Consider the following 17671-nt stretch of genomic DNA (forward strand, 5'->3'; position numbering starts at 1 on the left):
AGTCAAACGCACCAGTACTTACTCACACCAACCTTCAGAAACATACAGCCAAGCTATTTCGCACTACATCCAAATGAGAACACTGATTGCTTTGGAACCCCTTTCACTTTGATTCATTTGCCTCCAAATTTCTAGAAAAAGAACCCTACCATGGCCTAACTACGCTCGTGAAATTTCAGAAGGCCAGTGAATTCACTATATGGATCACCTACCCACGAGCCCTACCTGTGAAGGAGGCGCACAGGGGCTCTGGCTGATTTTATTTTGTTGTGAAGTGGGCAATGTCTTCAAACCCCAGTGGTGAATGCCTGTGCAAAATCCATTTCATCGGGCTGTGTGCAGGGTTAGCACCAATTTTTCCACACTTTACAGACACAGCCCAGTGACCCTTTCCCTCCATGTAGCTACTCTTTTCTAGTTTCTTCAGAATAACTGAAGCATTCACACCCATTGAGCCTCCCTCTCACCCTGAACAATAACACCCTAATTAATGAGCTATCTTCATTTTAAACCCTGCTCAACACAAGCCCAGAGGTCTGCTTACCACCAACTCAAGCTTCAGAATTCTGAAATACCCATTCTGTGCTTACAACCATCAGCAGCTCATCCTGGGGTGAAATGTTAAAGGGACTTTAAATGGATGTAGCTTAAAAGGCATGATCTAATGGGCTGAGCACCAGAACAGAGTTCTAATCATGGCTTTGACACTGTTTTGTCCTGTGGCCATGGACAAGTCACTCAACCTCTCTGCCTCAGATTTCCCACCTGCAAAATGGGGCTTATAATACCTACCTGCTTTAGAGGGGTAGCCTGAGGATTAATGAATGACAAGGCTATGAATTACTTTACTGTTAAATTCAAGGAAACCAAAACAGCTAGTCAGTCTGTAGACTTAAAGCCAAAATAACTTTCCAACAAAGATCTTTTTATTACTCGCAGGCACTGTTTTTGGTATTTCCCTCCTCCCCCAAATTGTACATAAGAAGACAGGGTTAAAAAGTTAAAGAAAGGTTTACATTTTGTCATGAAAGTGCGCACACTGGCTCAAAGCTCTGTGCTCAACTCCATGCAGTTACCTCATATGCTCTGTTATCAATCCCATGTAGTCCCAAATACCTTTCAGAAAAGGCAGAAGCTTGAAAAGAAATAAAGAGAACATATTGGTCAGTTTTCACTCCAGTGCAGCCCGTTCCAAAAATAAAAGCCACATTTCCTGACTCAGCTTTCATTAAATGAGAAATGTAGACTTAACAAGACTCTCATTTTTGTTTTGTTTTAGAAATGTGATCAGAATGAATGACTCCGTCTGTAATAACGTTGATAGAGAAAACTTAATTCTAATAAAAGAATAGTCAAAACACATTTGTAATGCCAAACCTTTGCAACATACAGCTACCAATGATCCACTGTGCTACATGGCCTTTCGCCATGAATGTACATAGAGAGGTATTGCATTAGTCACAGCGGGGCTCTGCTATTGACTTCTGAATGCAACTGAAATACACTGGGAGCTACAAGTTATATAATTTTGTTCTGCTCTCACCTAATGGCCGATCCAACTCCAGTTGAAGTCAATCGGAATGTTCTCATTGGCTTCAGTGGAAGTTGCAGGGGCCCTAACGCAGGAGTAGCACATTGATTTTAATGGAGCTACTCCTGATTTACACCAGTGCAAAGTGAGAGAGTATCAGTCCCACTGAGTAGCCAGCCAAGGAGAGAATGGAGGGGAGGCAAGGAGTTTGCTGTGCTTTCCAGCAGCTAAGAGGAAAATCCCTAAATAGGTCTACTGGATGGGAATGGGATAGCTTCCCTTTAGAGGTGTGCTTTGATGGGAGAAGCTAGCAGGTGACCTTAGATCAGAGTGGGAGCAGCCCTTTGCAAATGATGATGGGAATATTTGGCCTTTGGAAGAAGATTTCAAGTTTGAGTTTCCAATGGGCTGATACAAGCAATAGTGAGAATTTGCAGACCCAGCAGGTGTGACACTCAGTGAATAAAGCCCAGATCCTACAAGGCCCTCCACAGGAGCAAGGTTCTGTGGGGCTCCCCAGCGGGTCGTTGGGCAGGTGCAGGAGTCTGCCCATGCACAGAACTGGGCTAGTAAGTCTCTATTTAGACCTTATTCAAAACCCTTCATTTAACACGTGACCAAACCATTTATCAAGCTCACAAAGCTCCATCAGAAGGTGAGTCTGCAACCTAGGCAAATGTGTCCATTTGCATGCACAAGCTGACGCAGGCTGCTTTAAAATCTAGTCAGAATGTATAACGTTAAACAGGGTGGAGTAGTTTGGAGCTCAAGCCCTAGTTCTTCCTAATACTGAACAAACCTTTTTGATAAATGTCTGGGTTGTGTTTATGACACATTTGTATGTATTTGTTTATCACCCATTTGTAAGGTGATAAGTAACACTCAGCGTGGATTTGTCAAGAACAAATCGTGTCAAACTAACCTAATAGCTTTCTTTGACAGGGTAAAAAACCTTGGGGATGGGGGACAGTGGTAGATGTGGTATATCTTGACTTTAGTAAGGCTTTTGATACTGTCTCACATGACCTTCTCATAAACAAACTAGAGAAATACAACCTAGATGGAGCTATTATAAGGTTGATGGATAACTGGAAACTGTTCCTAGAGAGTAGTTATCAATGGTTCACAGTTATGCTGGAAGGGCATAATGAGTGGGATCTGGCAGGGATCAGTTCCAGGTCCGGTTCTATTTAATAGCTTCATCAATGATTTGGATAATGGCATAGAGCAGTGGTTCTCAAACTAGGGGCGCCGCTTGTTCAGGGTAAGCCCCCTGGCAGGCCGGGCCAGGCCGGTTTCTTTACCTGCTGTATCCGCAGGTTCTGCTGATTGCAACTCCCACTGGCCGTGGTTCGCCGTTCCAATGGGGGCTGCAGAAAGTGGTGCGGGCCGAGGGACGTGCTGGCCACCCTTCCCACAGCCCCCATTGGGCTGGAGCAGTGAACCGTGGCCAGTGGGAACCGCGATCGGCCCGCCAGCAGATTTCCCTGACGGGCTGTATGCCAAAGGTTGCCAATCCCTGATCTAGATAATACTTAGTCCTGCCATGAGTGCAGGGGACTGGACTAGTTGACCTTTCAAGGTCCCTTCCAATCCTACAATTCTATGATTCTATCTATGCTATTATGGGTGAGTTTCTAGAATTACTGGGGTATGCAGTGGCAATGTGGATGGCCGCACTTTGCAGTTATTACCATTGTTACTCTTTATTTCATGTGTGCTCAGCATGGTATAAGACACAGAAGGACAAAGGGTCCCTACCTTAAGGACCCTACTGTCTGAGGCCATATTGTAGACCTCTTACTTACTTATGCAGGGGACTCATCCCATTGAAGTGAAGGAGACTGCTCACCAATGGGAGTAAAGGGTTCACAGTCTGGCTCGAAATAGACAAACACCAAAGACCCCGGGAGAGGCAGAAGCCAGGTTTTAAGAAACAACGAGAAGGGAGACCTAGTAAGGGGAGGGTGGGAATGTCACTGATGGCTAGGAGCTGGCATTTTGTGGCCTCCGGGGAGTGGTGTTTACCGTATAATTTCAAGTCTGTCAATGGAGAAAGAGCGGCTCCGCACGTGAACACTTGATTCTCTTCACCAGCTGGGAGAATAAAAGCGCTCAGATAGCCCCCGTAATCCTAGAATACAGACAGACAAACAGCACACGTGTCAGCGAGAATGCAGAAATGCTGGGCACCAAAGCCGTCATCTCACACATCGGTCAGTGTTACCAAGAACCGTGCCCATGCTGACACGATGCAACGCTGTGTTAATGGGTCATAGAGGCACGCACATCTGAGGGCCAATAACCCCGTGGGTGCCTTATGACAAATAGCATACAGTCTCTTTGTTTATATTTATTTGTATTGCACCTAGAGGTGCCAGCCCCAGAGTGCTAGGCTCTGTACAGACATGCAGCAAAGAAATGGCTCCCTGCCTAGAATGCTTATAATCTGAGGGTATGTCTAAACTGCAGTCAGAGGTGCGACTGCAGCATGCAGAGACATACCCGAGCTCGCTTTGCTCTAGACAGCTCGCTAACGCAGGCCGAAGCATGGGCTGTACAACCCCACCTGGTCCATGCTGCAGGAGCTGCAATGCCATTTTAGCTATCTAGATCAAAGCAAGCTTGGGTATGTCTACACGTGCTGCCGGCACATCTCTGACTGCAGTACAGACATACCCTGAGCCACCGCTGTGACTCTGTGGGGATTAGCTGTAAATTGAGCCCAACTAATACAAGATAATGTCTTAGCCTGGGTGTTAAGCACACACAAACTCCCCCACCGCCATTAGATGACACAAAATCCCACCAGGCCAAGGTACAGCAGAACACAGTGTTCATTTGATTAAAAACCATTCAACTCTGCTTCCCAATGTAATGGGCTGGTAGCTACTTTGAGACGCACTGGGGCACGGTGAGGTGCGTTCTGACAAACCTGCGAGCATTGTGTGCACCTATATGGGGCAGTGGTGTTTTCAATACACAGTCTAATGAATGGGAAACAGGGTTCTAAACCAGTGCCACAGCCCCACAAAAGAGTTACTAAACTAGCCAGTTCCTAAAGCCGGATTCTTGCAGGCCCTACACAGGCAAATCTTCCCTTTTACTTCAGTGGGAGTTTTGCACACGTAAGTAGTGGAAGCCTGGGTCCTAACTATGGGCCTGATCCTGCAACCATTTATGCACTTGAATAACTTTGGCCTCGATCCACTAAGTGATTTAGGCAACTAAATCCAAAATTTAGATCTTCAAACCCTGCTCAGCTGCTGCCTAACCCTGCAGGTACCTACGTCCCTAGGCCTCTAAGTTGCCACTGGGAAAGTCCCATGGCACCTGCATTTTTCTGCTGCTGGGCATGTGCAGAGCTGCCTCAGTCCTACTGCCCAAGCAGGATCCTCAAACTAGGTGTTTCCCCACCTATCTCGCCTGCGGGCCTCACCCAGAACAGAGGTGGAGGCATCCTAACCACTGGGCTGTGGGGTTTTCTGCGGAGGGTCTCTCTCAATCTCACCTATGGAAACTTGTACAAACAATTACATAGGCTCACTTGTATAAACAATTACATAGGCACTGGAAAGGGGACTGGAATTTGGGCCTCCCATGGCCCAGGGGGATGCCCTAACAGTCATTCTCACGCTTTCTGGCCTCTGACTACTAAGTATTTCATACAAAGTGGAACAGCTTCAGCAGGAGCAACTGAATGAGACCCACTCCAGCATACCTCAAATACCCACTGATTAGGGCACTTGCCTGAGAGGCTGAAGCCCTAGATTCAAATCCTTGCTCCATGCCTGTCAGAGGAAGTGGGATTTGAACTTGGATCTCCCACATCCTGGGTGAGTGTTCTAATCACTGGCTAAAGGTTATAAACTGAGAGTGTCTGCCTGCAGATGTGTACACAGGAGAGGACCCTCCCTCTTGTGTAAAGATATCAGGCACCTCTGCAGTCTGATCTCTGTGCAGGAAGAGGTGTGGACGCTCATCAGACCAGGGTGAGAAGAGTGCATGGGAGGGAAAGTTAACTCAGTCAGGGTCTCTAAGGAAAGCGGTGGCCATAGGAGTCCCTGATAGTGCAGAGGTACAGGAGGGTGCATACAGATGGCCAAGCCTTCCCTGGATCTTTGGGGAACTGCCAGGTTCAAGAGTGGGCCCTATAGCCTATGTCTCCTAGCTCCTCTTGGCAATTTTAACTTTCCCCAGAGCCCCCTCCTGTGTGCTCTTCCAAAGGAGAGGAATGATCTGGCCTATGAGGACCACTTGTGTCATCAATATAACTGTATAGGTCTGTGTCCAGGATTGGGCCCTGTATCTGTGTGGTTAAATAAAGTCTTGCTCTGTTGCAGAGTCTGTAAAACTGCAACATCCTCTAAAAAACACCAGTCACTGGTATTGAATTTGGTTACTGCAATGCCCAAAGTGCCAGCAAAGATTCTGGATGTGTCTCATCTACCTGAAACAGAGCACACAGTCGGACTCGCACTGGTTACACTTAGACCCTGAACCAGCAGTCCCTGCTTGGGCAAAACTCCCATTTTTTTGGGTGTAAGGTCTGAGTTTTCAAAGCTACAATGGTACATTCATTCTATAGTGTCAATCTTAGTATGTTTCCCCTCAGGTTGAATGAACTGGTACCAAGCCAAGAATCCATCTCCTTTCCTCAACCCCTTCAGAAATAGTGCCAATAGCAAACCTGTTATTAGCATTTCAGTGGCTGCTATGAACTGGTAAGCAGTCTCTGAGACAAGGATTCTGTGATCTGTTCAGCACTTTTCACCCACTGTACCTCTATACAGATAGCAACAATAGTTTCTTCTAACAATCCCCTTCTCATATCTGACAGCATTTTTTCCTCACAAATAATAGATGTTTTTCCTTTTCAAGATAATTTCAAAGGAAACATTGATAAATGGAAAAAGAAAAGGAGGACTTGTGGCACTTTAGAGACTAACAAATTTATTTGAGCATAAGCTTTCGTGAGCTACAGCTCATTTCAAATGGGCTGATATAATGAAAGCTCTCATCTTTAGAATCTCTAAGCAAGAAGTAGCCTATCTCAAAAAACAAAACCACCACCACAAGTACACTCAATAAATCAAGATTAAGCGCAAGTGCTTAAATACATCAGCAAACAATAACAAAGGGTAGGAATCACAGGAAAATGTTACCTTCCCAAATACAGCAACTCGCATTTTATCAATATAATGTTCTTTCAACATTATCCTAAAATATGAAACAGATGAGAAATAGTTAAGTTCAAGGAGGACACTATTAGATACATGGAATACTGTACATGATGGCATTGTGTGGCTTGAAGATTTTATAAGCATGAGTTTAGGATGATTGTATTACCCAAGCCTCAAGCGAATTATATAGGCTAATCCAAACTCACTCTGATGGCTACTGCTATCATGTAGCTTTCTGTTTGATTTGTTCTTGCTCTTTTAACCCTATGCCTGATATGGAATATTCCAGGTACATCATGCAGAACACACCTCCTGTGAGCCAAAAAGTACCAGGTACACCCTAATTTCCGTTAATTTTGATTGGATCATGGAAGTACAACATCTTACCTGTAGAGCCAATAACAAAATTCTTACTTATACCTGGTTCCAATGGCATTCTTAAGGTATGAAATACTTAAAACAGTAACTCTGCAAACAGTACAGGGTCTCATATTTATTGTCTTGCAATTAAATTAAAAATATCTTCACTTTACAAGTCAGAAGGTGGATTTTTTTCTCAGCTGCTAGCACTGCAAAATTAATCCAGGTACGGAAAATCAAACGGTATTCTTTCTGCCCCTTTTGTTATTTATCCCCAGTGGCACAGAGTCTGAAATCAGAACGTTACTGATGGACGTTACTTTCCCCCCCAGTAAAGTAAGTGGATAGGACTTGAACATAAGCAGGGGGCAGATAGCTTCATTTAACAATGTTTAAATATTTAAATTAGCCAAAGTCTCTACCTGTGCAGCAAATAAGTAATTATAAGCAAATACATCATTGTAAGTTATTTGTAAGACTAAAAATGTAAGAAATTTTTTTTGTATGTTTTTCAGAAACATTCATAGTCATCTTTAATACAGTCCCCAGAATGTTATGTAAATAATCTTTCCGTAAATCCTTAAACATCTTAATCCACCATTTTCATGCCAAATTATTAGCCTTAATAAAGTCTGTTTGTTTATTTATTATAATAAACATTAGCATCATCCATATATGTGCCCACTTCCTTAGAGACCAAGTATATATTTTTATCAACCGAACTAGCTTCATAATGGCATGGAACCACCATTCCTATGTATTAGGCTATTGCTGTAGTCACATGGCATGCATTACTCTGATGGTTTGGCAACACCTCTGAGGAAGATCTCACAGGCCTCCAACAGATCCTTCTCTTAACAACTGAATGAGCCTTCAACCAAACCCAACCATTTAAAAAAAAATATTCCTCCTCCTCTCCTTCCCCCAAATATTTTAAAGCAGACCCTTGAACTTTTAAAAGGTAAGACCTTCAGCTACATTCTTATTAATGTTAACATCAGAAAAAGTTTTTTGGCTTATAAATGGAATTCTTATTTAGCTGACATTTTACTCCCCATATTGAAATATACAGGAGTGTATTTGTACTTTCAATTTATCACATTTCTTCAATTGTTTACACAACAGTATTCAAATAGGAGGAGATACATCACTGAGTGGTACCTAGAGAGATAAAACAATTGACTTTAACAACAGTTCAGCTCTGGGCAGGGTGATCAGATGAACAGAGCTCCCTCTCAGGGAGACCCTGATCCTGGAAGAGAACTGTGTAAGCAGACTTTTCCCACCCCTCCCTCACAGATCCCTGTTGACTTCAGTGAGGTCCCACCAATGCAGTTCTCTTTGCAGGATCAGGGCCTTAGAGTAATTTCTAGTGTCCAGATACAGCTGCGGAGCCTTTGAGAATACATTTCAATTATAAATGCAATTAATTTTTATAATGACAGTGTCATTCACCGGACAGCTTCCAACTGATCCTTCTCCTCCAAAAGGGCCAATTTTCTTTTAACTTCATGTAACAACTTAGTGCCTTGGAATCCACTGCCCCGGCCATCAAACTTCATCACAATTGCATTGTGGGAGCTGACCAGCACGCTTTCCCAATTCACTTCAAACTTTTCTGTTACACTCTGGCTACCAGGTGTTCCGTCACTGAAACAAAAACAGAGACAAAACAAATGCATCTTACTCATGCTCAATGGAACAATGTCAAGGCTGCCTAAGACTAGAGACCTTTCATGCTACATAATCTCTTTTAAAAGTGACAACATAGTCTCTCCTTTTAAAGGTGAGTTTGCAGAGCAGCTTGTACCGATGCCACATGCGTTATAAGGTGACATCGATTTTAACGAGAAAGTCTCTGTCTTCATACAGCACTGCCGCAGGGAGGTCTGGTGTGTGGGATGGGTTTGAGGCAGGTGAGGAAGCTGCAGGAAGGTTTTCTCAGCTATCTATCTAGATTCTCATATGGCAACCACCACCAGGATATTGGAGCATTTTGTGAAACTAGGAAGCATACACATAAATGGACCAGATCCTCAACTTGGCCAAAGTGGCATAGCTCCACTGAAGTTAATGGAGTTATGTCATTATACACCACTTGAGGAGCTGGCCCCAATCTATATTTCTTCCTTTCTCTCTCATCCCTCCAGTCTGTAGGGGCTGAACTCTTGTGGGGTTGCTGGTGGAGGTTAACTGGGAGGGCCTAGCCTGGGAGCATGGCAGAAAATTTGGGGAAGAAAACCTATTGACTCGTTAGACTCCTGTCACCCATCGCAAACCTCCCCTCTCCTACAGGAGTGTCGGATAGTGGCTACAGATGTGACTGTCAGACACTTGATGTCACTATTGCTTAAAATAGATACAAGGGAAAAGCAAATTAAAAAACAAACTGGTGATAAAACAATTGACTTTAATAACAGTTCAGCTCTGGTTGCAGTGGGTAGTCAGGGTGATCAGATGAATAGGGCTCTCTCTCAGGGAAATCCTGGTCCTGGAAGAGAACTGTGTAATCAGACTTCTTCCACCCACCCACCAAATCGGGTCCCACCAATGCAGTTCTCTTTGCAGGATCAAGGACTTAGATTACATGCTCTTTGGGGGCACTTAGTCCTAAATGATCACAAGAAACACACATGACCACACAAACACTGCAAACAGCGCTTAGCTGAGCATCTCAAACTTCTCAAATTCTCCATACAAAGCAGAAATTACAGTGCACCCACAGAAATAGGGTGAGCAAGGGACAGGAAATTTTGTGGAGTTAGTTCTAAATGACTAGGGATACTGGCATTTTCATCTACTTCCTTTTATGGGCTCCCAGAAACACAAGAAAACTTCTCTCAATTTTTTAACATGCACATGACTTTAGTTATTTGCATTTTTTCCACAAAGGCCCAGGAGCATCCACTTTCAGAGGCAGCCTAACCAAATGTCATTAGCTTGATGAGTACCAATCTTCCTCAAGCACTTGTATAATGAAGTATGTTTTTGCTGACGTAATTTTGTGATGTGGCAGCCTGTTTATTGCAGTGTTTTTATCCTTCATTGAAAGAAGCTGCAGGATGGTGTTTTGGAATTCATTCACAATGCATCTTTGCCTCCTTCATTCCTATATCAGACTCCTTTCTCCTGGCAAAGTGCATCCATGCTTGCAATCAATGGGAGTTAGGTGCCTGAAAATCTTTGCAGATCTGAGCCTAAATGACTCAGTGAACTAGTTATAAGGATAGTTCAGTTGTTGGGATAGATGGCATTAATAGTTTGGTGCTGCTATGAGGAAGGCACCATTTGCATGGAGGTGGCTGGTTATTCACTGCTATTTCTAGGACTACACGGCAGAGTAACTATAGATTTAAGCTTTTGCAGAGACTATAATAGCCCATTAAAAAGTAAACATGTCCACTATTCCCCAACAGTGACTGCCACAGTTTAACAGGAAGACAATGCATCCCCTAATGTAGTATTCTAATGTGAGTGGGCTCACCCAGTCCTGCTAAGAGATCCACAGATATTACACTATTGAGGAGCCATGGGAGGGACTGGTGTGCCGTGGGTTCAAGTTAAATAAAAATGATCCCTTGTAATAGTTGCAGTACTGAGAAAAGCTGATTTCACAACTCTCTGCTAGGTTTAAAGTGAATTTTCATTAAGGCCTTGTCCATTTTTGCCCAAGGCAATTTACAGTGTTTGTAGCCAGGTTTGAGAGAGATAATAACCAATTTGGAAGAGTGGAGTGGAGCCAGCACTGTTATTTGTGGTGAAGAGATGATACAAATTGTTCAGTGAAAAATCTATTTGAAGATCTTTAAGGAAGTTCCACATTCCTGTAGCAGATTGGAAACTCTATAGCTTGTCCCCTGAGCTTCGCCCCAAAGGGAGCAGGATGTAAATTTAAAAAAAATTGCTGATTTTTTTTGTTTGACCAGTTCTTTTGTAGGCAGCCCTCCTTTTGAAGACATCTCCTTTATCATCCTGAAATAGCATGATCCCAAAGGTTTTGGGTCTGCTATCATTCTAGCTTTAACTATGAAGGTCTTTAGGGTACGTGTACACAGCAAGTTGGACCCCATGGCAGCAAGTCTCAGAGCCTGGGTCTACGGACTTGGGCTCATGCTATGCACTAAAAATAGCTACAGACGGAGCCTGAATGTCTTCCCAGCTATTTTTAGGGCTGTAGCAAAGTCTGTAGACCTGGGCTCTGAGACGTGCTGCCGTGAAATCCTACTTGCTTTGTAGACGTACCCTCAGTCTAAAGAAGTTGGCATAGCATAAAGGGAGTATTGTGTGTGGTTGGTACCCAACATTGCACTGGGCTAGGTGTAAGAGATCTCTTAAAAATGCAGTATGTTTTCCCTTAAGTCAGTGGCAATACTACAGAAAGAGGGATTCTAGATGGACTCCTCCTGAAGGTCGAAACAGCAGACTGGACTTCTACATAGAGTGCTTCCGCCGACGTGCACGGGCTGAAATTGTGGAAAAGCAGCATCACTTGCCCCATAACCTCAGCCATGCGGAACGCAATGCCATCCACAGCCTCAGAAACAACTCTGACATCATAATCAAAAAGGCTGACAAAGGAGGTGCTGTTGTCATCATGAATAGGTCGGAATATGAACAAGAGGCTGCTCGGCAGCTCTCCAACACGAGTTTCTACAAGCCATTACCCTATGATCCCACTGAGAGTTACCAAAAGCAACTACAGCATTTGCTCAAGAAACTTCCTGAAAAAGCACAAGATCAAATCCGCACAGACACACCCCTGGAACCCCGACCTGGGATATTCTATCTACTACCCAAGATCCATAAACCTGGAAATCCTGGGCGCCCCATCATCTCAGGCATTGGCACCCTGACAGCAGGATTGTCTGGCTATGTAGACTCCCTCCTCAGGCCCTACGCTACCAGCACTCCCAGCTACCTTCGAGACACCACTGACTTCCTGAGGAAACTTCAATCCATCGGTGATCTTCCTGATAACACCATCCTGGCCACTATGGATGTAGAAGCCCTCTACACCAACATTCCACACAAAGATGGACTACAAGCCGTCAAGAACACTATCCCCGATAATGTCACGGCTAACCTGGTGGCTGAACTTTGTGACTTTGTCCTTACCCATAACTATTTCACATTTGGGGACAATGTATACCTTCAGATCAGCGGCACTGCTATGGGTACCCGCATGGCCCCACAGTATGCCAACATTTTTATGGCTGATTTAGAACAACGCTTCCTCAGCTCTCGTCCCCTAAAGCCCCTACTCTACTTGCGCTATATTGATGACATCTTCATCATCTGGACCCATGGAAAAGAAGCCCTTGAGGAATTCCACCATGATTTCAACAATTTCCATCCCACCACCAACCTCAGCCTGGTCCAGTCCACACAAGAGATCCACTTCCTGGACACTACAGTGCTAATAAACAATGGCCACATAAACACCACCCTATACCGTAAACCTACTGACCGCTATTCCTACCTGCATGCCTCCAGCTTTCACCCTGACCACACCACACGATCCATCGTCTACAGCCAAGCTCTGCGATACAACCGCATTTGCTCCAACCCCTCAGACAGAGACAAACACCTACAAGATCTCTGTCAAGCTTTCTTACAACTACAATACCCACCTGCAGAAGTAAAGAAACAGATTGATAGAGCCAGAAGAGTTCCCAGAAGTTACCTACTACAGGACAGGCCTAACAAAGAAAATAACAGAACGCCACTAGCCGTCACCTTCAGCCCCCAACTAAAACCCCTCCAACGCATTATTAAGGATCTACAACCTATCCTAAAGGATGACCCAACACTCTCACAAGTCTTGGGAGACAGGCCAGTCCTTGCCTACAGACAGCCCCGCAACCTGAAGCAAATACTCACCAACAACCACATACCACACAACAGAACCACTAACCCAGGAACTTATCCTTGCAACAAAGCCCGTTGCCAATTGTGCCCACATATCTATTCAGGGGACACCATCACAGGGCCTAATAACATCAGCCACACTATCAGAGGCTCGTTCACCTGCACATCCACCAATGTGATCTATGCCATCATGTGCCAGCAATGCCCCTCTGCCATGTACATTGGTCAAACTGGACAGTCTCTACGTAAAAGAATAAATGGACACAAATCAGATGTCAAGAATTATAACATTCATAAACCAGTCGGAGAACACTTCAATCTCTCTGGTCACGCAATCACAGACATGAAGGTCGCTATCTTAAAACAAAAAAACTTCAAATCCAGACTCCAGCGAGAAACTGCTGAATTGGAATTCATTTGCAAATTGGATACTATTAATTTAGGCTTAAATAGAGACTGGGAGTGGCTAAGTCATTATGCAAGGTAGCCTGTTTCCTCTTGCTTTTTCCTACCCCCCCCCCCCAGATGTTCTGGTTTAACTTGGATTTAAACCTGGAGAATGGTCAGTTTAGATGAGCTATTACCAGCAGGAGAGTGAGTTTGTGTGTGTATGGAGGTGGGGGGGATGTGAGAAAACCTTGATCTATGCAGGAAATATCCCGACTTGATTATGTAAAGAGTTGTCACTTTGGATGGGCTAGCACCAGCAGGAGAGTGAATTTATGTGGGGGGTGGAGGGTGAGAAAACCTGGATTTGTGCTGGAAATGGCCCACCTGTTGATCACTTTAGATAAGCTATTACCAGCAGGACAGTGGGGTGGGAGGAGGTATTGTTTCATGATTTCTGTGTGTATATAAAGTCTGCTGCAGTTTCCACGGTAAACATCTGATGAAGTGAGCTGTAGCTCACGAAAGCTCATGCTCAAATAAATTGGTTAGTCTCTAAGGTGCCACAAGTACTCCTTTTCTTTTTGCGAATACAGACTAACACGGCTGTTCCTCTGAAGAGAGTGTATAATTAAGCTTGTCTATAATTCTTTACAGAATAGGGGCCTTAGATTGTAAATTCTTTAGTACATGGATCATCTTTTATCCTCTGTTTGTATAGCACCTACCCCACCATGGCTCTGATCTTGGCTGCTTTTACAAATGAAAATAAGAATTACAGATTACAAATAAAAATAAGAAAACTTACACAACCAGTAGCAAAGGATAGTGTATGGTGTCCGCAAAGGTTGCTGGCTTTAAGATTTGCATTGGCAATTCTAGGCAAAAGTAACAAACAACAAGAAGGATTTAATATGGGAATGTTGAGATAACTATCACAGATTTTTACAATGTTGTGGCCATTATCAACAGAAATAAAACAACATTTAATAAGATGCTCTGGTAAATAAAACCCTAAAAACACAGATGTAATCAAGGATAAGATCCAGACCGTAATAGCTGAGGCGACAAGAAATTTAAACCTAGAGTGAGCTATTTAGTCATGCATCACTTACACAACAGGCAATTAACATCTGGCAATAGCTATTATTTTCCCTTTAGGCAGCTGGATGAGTGACACTGCCAAGAATCAATATTTTGGGGAGGCAGAGAAAGGGAGGGTAACAATAGCTGAAGACAAAAGGAATGTAAGGTACAATTGCCAAATAACATTGTTGTTGATGTGACAGGCAGAATTTTTCTGCTTTAGGGGCTTCAAGACAGTTAGGGGATGGACTTGCCTCTTATCCTAAATTCCAGGGGCCTGATTTTGATCTCACTTCCTCTGGTATAATACAAATCAGGAGTAACTCCAAGTTGACAGAGTTACACTGGTATAAAATCTGTGACATCTGAGTTAGGCCCCAGTTGTGCAATGATACCCCCTAAAACTTCATTTAAATTCTCTGAGATGCTCTTCTTGACCACCAACCGGTATATGAAAGTGCTCCCACACAAATGCTTTCTGCATTAATGAGACTGCATTTGTTTTTAAAATATTAACTATAATCCAGATTACCAAAGGCATGGCAATTAAATCAGTATTAGCAGGATTTTCAATAGAATTAATATACAGTTTAAGCACTAGGTTTAAGTGGTTTGTTCTGCAATCATTTTGTGAGACTCAGTCTAATTACTTATTCCATCTGAATGCTAATGGACTGCAAATTGGATCAATGGCCCAGGGACAGTCAGAGAGTCAGCCATTTGACTTTAAATATACATAAAACATGGCACACAGTGCTCCAGTTACGGTGACGCCTTTAGGGCAGACCTTGGATACATGGTGAAGGCACATGAAAAAATACAGCCAGCTTGTATTTATTACACACAAAAAACAGGCTAGTTAAGATCAGCAGAAGATACTTTCACCAACAACTGCAGTTAATAATGTTAGCCGCAGTTCTTCAGTTATTTATAGTCAATTCAAAATATAATTATGAAATGGCTCATAGGGTCTGGATAGAGTTGTCTATGATAGGCTGTCACTGATGTTCTATCTTTGCCCAAAATGTTCAGGAAATGCACAGCTCTGTTTTCCTTATTTCTATGCATCCATTTCTCTTCATAATATCAATGATTCAGGCAGAGCATTTTAGGTAATTACTGCAGTGTTCAAACAGCTACAGCCACTCGGCTTTTGGCCTCATATTTTATAACACCACTCACTGGTCCAGATTACACAGTATCTCTCATTCCTTTCCGTGTAAGTGTCATTCTATGTCCTATCTGAATGGATGTTTTCTATTACAGTACTCTGCATTTGAAGAAAATCTCTACTATGACCAATCCCATCATAGGGAAAATATCAAGGAACATGTTTTCAGCCCTGTTTCCTTAACTGCTTCCAAATTGTCAAGTATAGCCACACAAATGCCACTCAGAAATGAGGATCTTTGGGAGCCATTACATATTTTGGGATTTCAAATGTGGAGTTTCCATGTAACAAAACAGACACTCTTAAAAATGTTGCAGGTGCAGCTAAGGGGGCTGGTGGAAAATATCTGAACTATTTGGCCCTACCTTTGTCTATATTAGGTTTATTTGTTTGTATCTCTGTCCCCATCCCCTTCCTTTAGTCTCGCCTCTTTTGCACATCTGCTCTTTTGCAGATGTGGAGAGAATATTTAATTAAGGAGTGGCACAAAAAAGAACTAGCTGCGTTTGTAAACTGCTCCAAATGTCATTCTTCTCTGCTGCAAATAAGATTTTGGACTTTCCTTTTCTTGTACAGCTGTTTTTTCCAACCTCTATCAAATTACATGGGTTTTATGAAAAATTTTAAATCACTGAGACTGAAAATCTCTTACATGCATGTCTCCTGATTGGTAATTGCTGCTTGATTCACTGCAATTTACTGCTCTGTACTGAGAGACTGCCACAGTTGTAGCTAGTAAGCACATACAATAGGTTTGAAATGGAATATTGTAACTAATAAACCAATCATATTACAGCAAACACACCCTGTAATGGACAGCTGATCCACATCATGTCATCTCCCAGTGTCAATTACTTTTTTTATATAAAAGCTAATTTTTATCCTTTTCTCTTTCTGTCTCCTCCATCCTCATCAACTCCTGTCTCCAGAATAACTTCCTTCTATGTAGCATTTCCCAACTTAGTGCTTCCCAAACTGGACGACATCACTGACAGCCACAATAATTTTTCCTCCTGTCAATCCAGTCGAGATACTGTGCCATTTCACAACAATAATAGCGGAAGGCGAAAAGAGATACTTACTGTAATCATCTATCTTGATTTCCATGTACTCCACTTTAGGCATTTGCCTGTCATTTACAGCCAGCTGCACATTTTCATTTACCTCCAGCTCAAAGGTTTCTGAAAGAATAAGGACAAAAACCACACAAACCCTCCGGAGTTATTCATGGACAACTTAACATTTTGCCCATGCCCCTAATATTTTTAAAACAAATATTTTCCTTCTAGACACACTGTCCCCTCTGAAGTCCATGAGGAGAGATGCACAACTAAAATATAGTAGTTACCTTGCAATATTTCTGAAACATGCTTCAGATCCAAAGAATTATTATGGGCTCTATTACCTGAGAGGAAAAAAAAACACCTTTGCCCCAGACCAAGAGGTAGTATAAACTGGCGTCCACCGAAATCAAAAGGACTAAGTGGATTCACACCAGCTGAGGATCTAGCCTTCTAAGTCTAGATGCTGTAACAGTGTTTTCGCCTCAGACAAAGCAACAGAAGATTACGGTTGAATCGATGCATTTTAAGAGCTCGCTCTGCAGTTCAAGTGGAATGGGAGAAGAGGATTTTTTTGGTGCAGATATATTTTCGTTGAGATTTTCACTCAAGGGGAAGATATTCTGTTCGAGAGTTCTCCAGGCATGTGAAATCAATCTGAAACAATTAAGAGTCAATGAAAGCTCTCAACAGAACATCATTCATCGTCTACCACACAGCTCCGCAAACTGCAGCAGAGTTGGTTCACATTCTGAACATCTCCCTTGGACCAGCACTATGCTCTGAATCAGACAGCCAGCCAGCCATGCACAGAGACAACACAGACAAGACAGCGCTTGTATTATGGAGGGGATCTAGTGGTCAAGGCCTAAGCCCTATATTTTCAAGTGTCCCACCAGACTTGAGTGTCCCAGTTTCTGAGCCCATGTGGCTCCCACTTTGACTGGATTCATGGGTGTTTGGTGCCAGGACTGGCCCTATCTTATAGGCATATCACACAGCTGCTAGGGTGACATCTTCCTTG

General features: G+C 43.1%; 1 protein-coding gene across 7 annotated transcripts in view; it reads right to left on the reverse strand.

The window, feature by feature from the left end:
• DPP6 (dipeptidyl peptidase like 6) overlaps window positions 1–17671 on the reverse strand; it is an 807813-nt gene that overhangs the window by 4839 nt on the left and 785303 nt on the right. For all 7 annotated transcript variants that reach the window (XM_073334581.2, XM_073334585.2, XM_073334583.2 and 4 more), the window contains 6 exons: window positions 16669–16767; window positions 14138–14207; window positions 8530–8724; window positions 6697–6751; window positions 3560–3665; window positions 1077–1135 (listed from right to left, as the gene is read on the reverse strand). In XM_073334581.2, coding sequence (XP_073190682.1) covers window positions 1077–1135; window positions 3560–3665; window positions 6697–6751; window positions 8530–8724; window positions 14138–14207; window positions 16669–16767 — 584 coding nt within the window. The remainder of the gene's footprint in view (window positions 1–1076; window positions 1136–3559; window positions 3666–6696; window positions 6752–8529; window positions 8725–14137; window positions 14208–16668; window positions 16768–17671) is intronic.

This window comes from Lepidochelys kempii, chromosome 2 (assembly GCF_965140285.1).
Source record: "Lepidochelys kempii isolate rLepKem1 chromosome 2, rLepKem1.hap1, whole genome shotgun sequence".
Classification (NCBI taxonomy): Eukaryota; Metazoa; Chordata; order Testudines; family Cheloniidae; genus Lepidochelys; species Lepidochelys kempii.